Source organism: Mustela erminea, chromosome 1, assembly GCF_009829155.1.
Source record: "Mustela erminea isolate mMusErm1 chromosome 1, mMusErm1.Pri, whole genome shotgun sequence".
Taxonomy (NCBI): domain Eukaryota; kingdom Metazoa; phylum Chordata; class Mammalia; order Carnivora; family Mustelidae; genus Mustela; species Mustela erminea.
The window spans coordinates 62,810,762-62,821,236 of NC_045614.1; the positions used below are offsets into that span (position 1 = coordinate 62,810,762).

The window sequence follows — 10,475 nt, forward strand, 5'->3', positions numbered from 1 at the left end:
AGCAATGGACATGAAAGTGTTCCAACAAGACTATACTCCTGAAAAGATCCTGAAATGAAAGGGAGGGAAGAATAAGTATTCACCAAGTTTGCACCGAGGCTCAAATTCCAGATGCAAAGATTTGAGCCCCACACTGGACACCAAGATGATATAATTTGGAGTTTGAATCTGAGAGTGAATGGTCAAGAAAGAATTCTTGAAACTTTTTCAGTGCAAAATAAAATAAAAATAAAAATAAAAAAATAAAAAGGAGATTTTATTAAAGCATGGCAACAGGACCCCTCGAGCAGGAAGGGCTGTAATCTAAGTGTGAGGAATGATTGATTCTATAGGTCTTTTTTGGTTTTTTTAAATCTTATATGGGGGGACAGAGGTGATGTTAGGACTCCAGGAAATTGAGCTTATGCATTTCTGAAGGTCTGACTATTCTTAAGATTATGCTTTTCTTGTAAAATCTGTGATCTTCACCAAGTGACCATTTACTTTTTCCTTCCTTTGTCTTTGGGCAGTCCCGAGTGTCTAAGAAATGTCCCAGGTACCCCACTCTTATCTTGGGGGGAGGGAGATGCATTTGTTTTTTGCCCTCTACTTGCCTTTTATTATCTCATCAGCCCCACCCAAGCAATCAGGACCTGGCCCAGCCATGAGAAGAAACTACAACCTTCTTCTCTTCTATAGCCTTTTCTCCCACCAGCCTGGATGGAGGCCACAGCTTCACAATTTCCTCCTACATCCTTGGAAAGGCTATAAGCATCTGCTCTGTTCTGAGCTTAACCCCAGACTGAGGGGACCAGAGGAGCCATACTCCCACAAGACTATCAGAGAACAAGTGAAATCCAAGATACACCTGAGGTCCTACCACGAACAGGGTTTGGGAGTGTGCTGGGGTGAGAAAGTTGATGAGAAGCGCCGAGAAGAGGTCCATGTGCTTCAGGACCAGGCAGCCAGCAGCCAGCATGGGGACCAGGCCAGGGTGTGCTGCCTCCATCTGTGAGTTGGGACTTGTGGGCAGGTGCCAGCCTTTTCCAGGGGGTGTTCGGGCAGCTCCCTGCTGCTGCTGCTCCAGCTCCAGAGACACAATTAGAGGTATGTACTGCTCACAAAAGTTGCCCCTGGATTGGATGTTCTTCCCAAGGCCTTTGTCTCCTTTTCTGAAGGTGCTGACTCTGGAGGCCTGGAGGGAACAGGGGGCCATCACTGACTGGCCAAGAATTAGTCACATGGCAGTATCCCTCACCACCTCTCCCCAGAGGACGAGGATCTGGCCCAAAGTCAGTCAGATGTCTGTGGCTCCTGAGGGCCCCATATTGGCCTCTAGGCAACAGTGGACACATGGTGAGGTAGACGTCTGGGCTTCAGAGAAACAAGCAGCTCACCGTGGCTGGGGGCCCTGCTCCAGGTCCTTGATGGTGTCCTTCAGGGGCTGGTCACGTGTCTCTGGCAGCAGGGCACAGAGTAAGCCTGCCCCGATGGGGAGGCTGCCATAGATGAGCATAGGGAGGGCTGCCTGGTACTCGCCCAGCAGGATCACAAGAGGGGTGAGGATACCCCCAATCCTCGAGAAGATGCCCAACAGCCCCATGCCCGTCTGCCTGGGGGAAGGCCAGTACAAGCTGAGCAGACCCAGTCCCAACTCCAGGCCACAGCTCTACCCCAGCTCCACCTTGAGAGAGCCCAGACCCTCATTATGGCCCCACAGACTCCCTAGGCTCACCCAGCCCAGCCAGCCTCTGCTCTCTGCTTCCGTATACTAACTGCTGGTAGTCCAGCCGGATACCACGCTTCTCCCACCTCTAGGCATGTCCATTTGCTGCCCTCTTGCTCACCACCAAATATCAGACCAAAGACTGGACCTCCTGCCTGACCCCCCAACCCCCACCTGAGTGTTCCTGTTTCTCAGCCATTCATTCTTAAACTTCCTCCATATCCCCGTCTTGACGAGGCCAGGGCATAGCCTACTTCTGTATCTGTCTTCCACTGCCTAGGATAACACAGGGACTAGATTGACAGTGGCCCTGGGCCTCACCAGCACTGCTGCCCCTGAGCCAGCCTCATAAGCTCTCTGTGGAACAGTGGTGAGGGCAGAGAGGGATGGCCAAAGTCAGGGCATCGGGGCAGGAGCCCTTACCGGATGACGGTGGGGAAGAGCTCAGCAGAGTACACGTAGGAGATGGTAAAGCCGGAGGCCGTGGCAAACTTGCCCACCACAGCCAGCACAGTGACCACCACTGGCAGATCTAATGAGGGATGCTGGTCAGCCGCGTGCAGGGAGATGGCCCCATGCCCTGGGCCCCACCCCTACCCTGCCCTCCCAAACTCCCTTCTGCACCTGGCCCCCAGGGGAGCCTTCACTCTTAGAAGGGAAGTGACAGGCTTCTGGAAGCGGGGGTTGGGGGGTGAGGGGCCAGGGCGTGGGAGAGCCAGCCCTGGTACCTGCTGGGACAAAGACGATGGCGATGCACATGAGGCCGCCCAGAACCAGAGTCAACATCTGGCTCCACTTGCGGCCCAACTGCTGCATCATGAAGATGCTGCAGTAGCGAGCGGGCACCTCAACGGTTCCGAAGACTAGCTGCGTCAGGTAGATGTCCAGGCCAAAGTCACCGACCTGGAGGCTCAGGCCGAAGTACCCCAGGCTGTCCACAAACCTACAAAGTGTCCAGGCATCCCTGTGACATCGTCACTCTCAGGGGGAGCCTGCTGAAGAGGGAGTCAGAGCGGGAGAAACCCATAACACCACACAGCCTGTCCCTGACAGTCACCATCCCCCAGCCACGTATGCAGCCGTATGCAGCCGCAGCAGATGCATGGCCTCAGGGAGGGGCCTGGGCCCTACTGTACTCACCAGACACAGAAGAGGATCAGGGTCACCTTCCGGAGCTGCGGGTGTCTGAACAGATCCAGGGCATTCCCTGAGGGGCCTATCTTCTCTGGGACAAGCTGGTAGGAAGATGCACAGTGAGGGGCCAGGTAGAAAGGTCTGTGCGGGCCAGGCTCAAGAGCTGGGCTCAGTCTGTACCAAGTACCTGACTCAGGAGCTCTGGGGAGAGTTTCCGCTTGTTGACTGAGGCTGCCTTCTGGATCACTTGTTTAGCCTCCTCTACCCTTCCTCGGGTCAGAAGCCACCGTGCTGACTCTGGCAGAGCCCTGCAGGTCGGGAATGGCTGTGACCTTGGAGCCCCCCGCTGCCCCAGGGGCTGTCCCAGCTGCTCCAGTGCACACCGAAGCCCACACCCCTTGCTGTCGGAGTGTTCTGTGAGGCGAATGTCAGTATTACGCTCCAACCACACTTCCGCAAGACTAGGCCCAGGGGGGTGGCTTGCTTCTGGGAAGTACCTCCTCACCAGAAGTAGAAGAAGAGCAGCAAGACAGGTGCAGTGCCCGCTATCTGGAAAAGCCTCCAGTTTCGGATGCCATAGGCGAGTCCTGCCAGCACCATCTGCCCCACGGAGAAGGCGCACTGGGCCAGGACCACGGCCTGCGTCCTCCTCGAGGGCCCCACCCACTCTGTAACTGTGCAAACAGAGAGGTTGAGGCCAGGCCAGCCCCTGGCACTGTCCCTCCCTGGCGCTCCCCAGATGCTGCTCCGTCCATGTGGACCTCAGACCCCTTTGCGTGTGGCCACCTGTGGCCTGGGCTCCCGACAAGGCTCCCATAGGCAGTCTGCGCCCGTGGACCGCTCAGACCCCAAGGCCTCACCTCACGGCTCAGGGCTTCAGGACCCAGACACTCACGCAGGGACACGTTGCTGAAGGTGTACCCAGCGACAGCAGTAGCCACGGCAAAACGCAGGACCATATAGAGCTCAAAGCTGGGCATGAAGGCTGTGGTCAGGCCGATGATGGCAAAGAGTAGCAGCTGCACTAGGATAGTGGCCTTGCGGCCGATCCTGGAGTAACAAAGAGGTAGGTCTGTGAGGGAATCTCTCGGAGGGGAAGGAAGGGAGACCCAGCCCTGCCCTGGGCTCTCTATCCAGGGAAGGACACACTGTCCTGCCCTGGACACCAGGGAAGGGCGTGGAGGGAAACCGTGCCAGGAACACAGGAGAATGCTAGGTCAGGGGGGAGCTGGTCACGGTTCTTACCAGTCACAGAGAGGCCCAAAGATGAGAGCCCCAACGAGGAGCCCCGCCATGTACACCGACTGTGAGGTCTCCTTCAGGTACTTCTGATCACAAACCAGGTTGAACTGAGGCAGACACAGGCGGATGTGAACAAGGAGCAGCTGACAGCAAGTCCTTTGTCATCTAGCCCACCCACTTACAAACCTCTCGGGGCAGATGCCCATGGTTCCCAAACTGTGTGCAGTCACTTCAGGACACCAGAATAAATTCAAGGGGTACAGAACAATATTTAACATTTTAAAGGGAAATATAGGAATATTTAACATCTGTCTGGTATTACAAGAACTGCCAATTAAGAACAGTTCTGTTGCAACAGGAGATCATGCTACACTCCTTTCAGTAACATCATATCGATGTGACACTGTATTTTTGGCAGTTGTTTTGGGGAAAAAAAGCAAGCATCATGTGGAGAGAAAATGTTCAAGGACGGAGACACTGTGCAGCAACCAGTAGGTACATAGATCCTATTAATAGGTGACTATTTGTTTAAAAATGAAAAATATTTTCTTTCAGTTTGCATGTATTATTTTTTTATTTTTTAAAGACTGTATTTATTTTTTAAAGACTGTATTGTAATTTTTTGCAAGGAAGAGGGGGGAAGGCAAGGGGAGGGGGAGCATGAGAGCACAAGTGGAGGTGGGGAGCGGGAGAGGGAGAAGCAGGCTCCCTGCCTAGCAAGGAACCAGAGGACAAGGGGCTTGACCCCAGGAACCTGAGATCATGCCCTTAGCCAAAATTAGATGCTTAATGAACCACCCAGGAGCCCTGAATGCACATTATTTCTTAAAACAGCTACTAAGTTCTTAGAACTTAATTATTAAGTTGTTTGGACCTAACTAGTTAACACATAAAACCGTTAGGTTTTTCTTTTGGCTTGGAGATGCCATGGAGAATTACTGACACACTAAGGATACAAAATTTGGAACCTCTGACACTGGACTCATTGCTGCTTCCTGACCAACCGGGCCTCTTTCCCACAGCCAGGACACCCCTGTGACCTACTTGGGCCCCTTCAAATTTTCTCATCTGGCTGCGAAATCTCCATGAAACTCTAATCATTCACAGGCAGTGAGAATCCCATGGAGCCCTCACGCGCCACTTGGAGGAGATTAGGACGGAGGAATATGGGGAGGAAACCCTCATGTGTGTGGGGATTCACTCGCGTGCACACACGGAGACTCTCTGCCAACTCAGAGAGAACCCGACAGATGATCTGAGGAACTGAGTGGAGAAAGCATGGCTGCGTAAGTCCGCACGCGTCTGCTGCAGGTGCGCGTCGGGAGGCACGTGTGACTGACCCCCACCCCCACTGGTCTCTGGGCCCCTCAGGGACTTCTGGGCTCCTGGCGTGGGAATGTCTGCAGGTTAGACACGTGAGCTTTCCTCCGCAGCCCGTGGAGACAGCTTCTCCATGACTCGTTTCTTTGGAGGGCTCCCTCTGTGTTGGGTAGTCTCCTAAATGCTTCCCATGTGTTACCTAATTCTCACGACAGTCCTTGATTTGCTGGCACACTGCCCTGATGGAGGAGAGGTTACGCTCATCATCCTCCGTCCACTGCTGGATGGCAATGGAGTTCAGATACCCCTTTTGCCCCAGACATGGACGGAAACAGCATGAAAGCTAAAAGAATTTTTACCGAATGAATCAGTAAATGAACAAATACCTACAGCTAGCCAACTAGCCAATCGTCATCAGTCAAAATAACTTTTGGCAAGAAATTAATCAGCCCAGGAGACACCATTGTGCTCCTATTCTCTTCTCAAAAACAACTGTTAATTTTCAATATATGTGGAATGATTCACTGATTGCACCTGGGAGGAAATGAGGCGGGACAGGGGACTGGAACTCACTCCCCCGCGCTCCGGCTTGTCTGGTTTTTATTTAGCAAGCACAGGTTGCCTTTGTGGTTAGACACTCTTTAAAATAAGATGCCTCTGGAGTCTGAACTGAGCAACTTATAGGATTTATAACTTATAGCAAACAATAGGATTATTGGGGAATGCGTAACATGATTATTACCACAGGGACTGTCACCCAGGAAGCCTTCAGTAAATGTTAGCTCAGCAGAGGGTGCCCTGGCCACCGTGCTCAGGAAAGTCACAGCTGGGGACAGACATTTCAGACTGAAGGCATGGGTGCCAATCTAAAGGAGTTTCCCAGGGCCGGTGCCCCTACTCAGTGGCCACCGTTCACTACCTCCGTATAGTGTATAGACTTGCTATTTCATTAAACCCTCATTCTAACCACATAAAGGCTTATCATTCCCACTGTGCAGCCACAGAGACCAAGGCTTGGAGAGGGGCCAAGAAGTGGCGGATCGCGTTCAGAGGGAACAGAGACAAGAGGGCTCCCCACCTTGGAACGCCAGCCTTTAACCTCCCCAGCCCTAACACCCACAGTGAATGGTTCTCCCTGGGGCCTGTCACAGAGGCACACAGACACCAGCCCCCGTTCTTGGTACACACCTGTCACATCTCCCGCCCCTGTTCCAAAAGCTTTAGTGGCTCCCTTTGGTCTCTAGGAGAAGGCCCAAATTCCTCAGCTCTGTATTGAAGACAGTTTAAGGGCCAGCTCTTGCCCACTTCCCCACCTCTTTGCACATCAGCATTCCTCAAACATACCAAGCATTTTCACGCCTCCAGTCCCGGGTATGGCCATTCTCTCGGCTTCTCCTTCCCTACCATTCTTGTCCCTTCTCCCGTCCCAGGACAGGTCACACTGTGGTTAGTCACTCCAAACCTGTTTCCCTCCGTGTTTAGAGACTCATGTCAACAGGACTGGGAGTCCTGCTATCTTTTACCACGGATGGACCCCTAGGAAATGTTGGGAGGTAGACTGAGAAGGAGAAATATACTCTGTATAAAAGAGCACACAGCCTATGAGGCAACTTGCTCTTTTCTTCTCAAATTAGACCTGTCTGAAATTCAATTTGATTATGCAGCTGCTGTAATAAGGAAAGTTGAGATGTCAGCTCAGAGAGAGCCCCCTGAGTTGGTGTGGCAGAGCCCCTCCCCCGAGATGGGCAACAGAGGTAGAAGAGCTCACAGCCATGAAGCTCTCGAAGAGAAGCTGGAGTTATCATTTGGTGCAGGGCGCAAAGGACCAAAGGTGGACATTCTCCTGAGACTCGAAGTCCTTGGGAGGGCCAGAGCAGGAGAAACATGATAGGGAAGGACAAGAGGTCCAAGGCCCAACCCCAGTGCTAGCACAGGCTAGGTTGATGATTAAAGAAAAGGGGGAGCCTCAAATCCTCAGAGAAGGAGAGCAAGGTGCCTCCCTCCTCTGACTGGTCCCCGTACAGTAAATATTCAGGGAGCTTTGACTGAATAAAATCACGCCAACAATCCAGCACAGACAGTATGAACAGGGCTAGAGTTGGCTCCAAGCAGTCTGCTTGCTTGCCTGGGCTTTTAGGATGGTTTTTGGGCAGGTAGGGAGAGTTTGAGCACGTGTGGAAGTAGGCACCCGTGGCATCTGAGGGCCTGGGGAGGCTGACCCTATCATGATGGTGATGCTGGGGACATGGAGAGGGCAATGAGGACCAGCTGGGCTCTGCTGGGAGAGCTCCTAGGCTGCCTATACCCCTGTGGGGCAGAATGAAGTGGAAGGTCAGGAGGAAGACAGGGAGGAACTATCCTCAGCCTGCAAGGGTTCAGGGGGGCAGGTTTATGGTCACACTTTGAAAACTGAATGCCTGGGGCACCTGTCTGGCTCACTTGGTAGAGCGCGCAACTCTTGATCTCAGGGTTGTGAGCGCGAGCCCCATACTGGGTGCAGAGATTACTTTTAAAAAATTTTTTAAAAAATGTGAATGCCTTTGGTTAAAACAAAATCCTCTGAAAGCCTCTAAAAAGTAAAATACTTTTTTACTCACAGGGGGAGCAGTGAATGTTTAATCTCTGGACTCAAGTCCCCTCTCCACAAAGGCTCAGTATCTGCCACCATCAAGGTAAGTTGTCCAGACCTTCCCAACAACGCCCATACCTCAGGATTCTGGACCATCTGTGCTCTTTCCTGTGCCTGCAAGGACTTGACGGGGAGCCCCACCTCCACAATCGGCTCATTGGGTTGCCCTGACCAAGTCATCTCTCTCCTCTGTGCCTCAGTCCCTGCTTCTTGGGAAGCAGCAAAGTGGGCATGGATGCTTCCAGAGAGCCCTTCTTGCTCAGATGGCTGAAATGGGAACCTGTTGACCTGCCTGGATCCTTCCTAAGAAAATAAGGTCAGCAGAGCAAGAGTTGTCACCTGCAGGACGAGTCCTAGAGTCATGAGGGTCCTCAGAGGGCAGGCAGGCATAGCTCTGGAGAGAGCAGCTGGAAGGCAGGGGCCCCACAGCAGGCAAGCAGGAGGGTAGGCAAGCAGGAAGCTAGGTAAACAGCAGAGCTCAGGGACTGACTGAATGACCAAGGCCAATGGACAGATAGATGGGAACCCTGGAGGGAGAGAAAGAAACAAAGACAGGAAAGCAGGAGGGAAGGAAGGAAGGCAAGCTGGGTACATAGGCAAAGGGACAAACAAAAAGATAGGGAGAGATGCATGGACAGATGGGCAGACAGACCAGACAGAGAGCATGGACAGAGAGATGAAGGGGCCAATAGTTGGAGGACAAAGAGAAAAGCAGGATGAGGGGCAAAAAGAAAAAAAAAAGGCACCCCAATGGTCCATCGTTCAGGTTTGAGTGCTGAAGGGCACACAGAGAAGCAGCAGCACCAGCTGCTGAGGGCAGAGGGCCGGACAGAGCTGCTGACCAACCCCAAACAGGCAGACGCGCAGAAGGGCAGCCCTACCTCATTCTTTAGGGACAGAGGCCTGTCCTCAGGATATACCCAGCCTGCATCGCAAGGCTGTGTCTCATTGAAGCGGTGGCTGAGGATCTCCTCCAGGGTGGCACCGTCAGGGGGCGGCCGGAACATGAGGCAGGGCTCCGGCTTGCCTGCAGCATCCAGAGGCACGCTCAGTGTCAGCTGCTCCGTGGTACTTAGGTTCAAAGTGTGGTTCTTCACCCAGGCCACTGAGCAGTGGTGGGCCTCATCCTGGAACATGAAGACCTGGCCGAACATGTAGAAAGCAGACAGGAAGTTGGGGATACTCAGCAGTATCATCAGCTGTATCTGGAAGTGTCCAAAGTCACCTATTTCAGCCAGGACCTGGGCAAACTGAGCCATGTCTACCGGTCAGCCTGGGGCCACCAAACAGCTCTGCAGCCTGGCTTTGGGGCACTTGTTCCTCTAAGCAGTGATGACTGTTAATATTTAATCCAGCCTTGCCTGGCCTGACCTGTCACACTTCAACTCCCTGGCTGTGGCCTGGGAAGGATAGAGTTTGATGAAAAACTCACCCACTCTGGCTTGCAGAATCCGAGGATGATTTATGGACAGGATGATGAACACAAGCCTCACAAGAGGACCTTCTTGGGCCCAGCACAGGAATGAGCTCTAGCCAGTACACAAGCAGCCCCCTCCAATTGCAACACCCTCAACAAGTCATTCCTGGCTCAAATCCCTCTCATTATGATAGACCCCAAATACTGAGGGTAGCTCCAGCACTCAGAGGGACACAGAAGTCCCTTCTAGGGACCAGCACACAATAGACATTGGGGGTAAGTCAGGAGAGTAGTAAGGACCCAGTTTGCATACTAAGGTCAGCAGCCCAATCTGGCCTCTTGACGCTGCTGATCTTATCTTTCTCCTAGGGGTCTCTGACATGTGGTAGGGCAGCAAGGAGGCCAAGAGACAGGTGTGCCTGGGTGGCTCAGTTGGTTAAGTGTCTGCCTTCGTCTCAGATCATGATCCCAGGGTCCTGGGATCGAGTCCCACATCAGGCTCCCTGATGATCAGGAAACCTGCTTCTCCCTCTACCCTTGCTACTCCCCCCCCTGCTTGTGCTCTCTGTCAAATAAATAAAATCTTTAAAGAAAAAAAAAAAAAAAAAGAAGGCCAAGAGACCCACCAAGGGCACAAATGCCTTCCCTTCTCAGTACAGAAGATAATCCAAGAGCACGCAGGAATTACCAAAGAGCCAAGAGATGCATTCTGAGCTCTACTCTAATTGAGGAAGAAACAATCAACACATGACCAAGATAAGGCACAAGTGGGCGGCTGGCCACAGGAAAGCTTTATTCACAACAGATAATCTCAGTGATAACAGAGGTACACAGGCCAAAGTCTCCCTTGATCACAGCCTCAGCTGTGGAAGCCCTTGCTGGAGTCAAGGTCGGGATGGGGCACATTGTGGCTGGTAGGTCAGGATTCTTATAGGAATGGAGAATAACCAGGACTTCTGACAGGAGGCATCTCCCAAAGAGTAAAAAGCCCCCACTTTTTACCCTGGAAGAGGTCTGCTGGAGGTAGA

The 10,475-nt window shown here is 52.6% G+C and overlaps 1 protein-coding gene across 4 annotated transcripts; it reads right to left on the reverse strand.

Annotated features, from left to right (window-relative positions):
• Positions 1 to 225: 225 nt before the first annotated feature.
• SLC22A13 (solute carrier family 22 member 13) lies at positions 226 to 9,926 on the reverse strand. Of its 4 annotated transcripts, XM_032352844.1 has the most exons (11): positions 9,467 to 9,926; positions 8,912 to 9,172; positions 4,085 to 4,188; positions 3,735 to 3,889; positions 3,345 to 3,513; positions 3,027 to 3,147; positions 2,846 to 2,940; positions 2,434 to 2,648; positions 2,129 to 2,237; positions 1,377 to 1,592; positions 226 to 1,174 (listed from the first exon to the last, which is right to left on the reverse strand). In XM_032352844.1, the coding sequence occupies exons 2-11, from the start codon at positions 9,164 to 9,166 to the stop codon at positions 1,081 to 1,083; spliced, it is 1,533 nt and encodes a 510-aa protein (XP_032208735.1). In that variant the 5' UTR covers positions 9,167 to 9,172; positions 9,467 to 9,926; the 3' UTR covers positions 226 to 1,080. The 4 variants fall into 4 exon arrangements, with proteins under 4 accessions (XP_032208735.1, XP_032208661.1, XP_032208814.1 ...); XM_032352770.1 differs by lacking the exon at positions 9,467 to 9,926 and having other exon boundaries at positions 8,912 to 9,454; XM_032352923.1 differs by lacking the exons at positions 1,377 to 1,592; positions 9,467 to 9,926 and having other exon boundaries at positions 8,912 to 9,454.
• Positions 9,927 to 10,475: the final 549 nt, after the last annotated feature.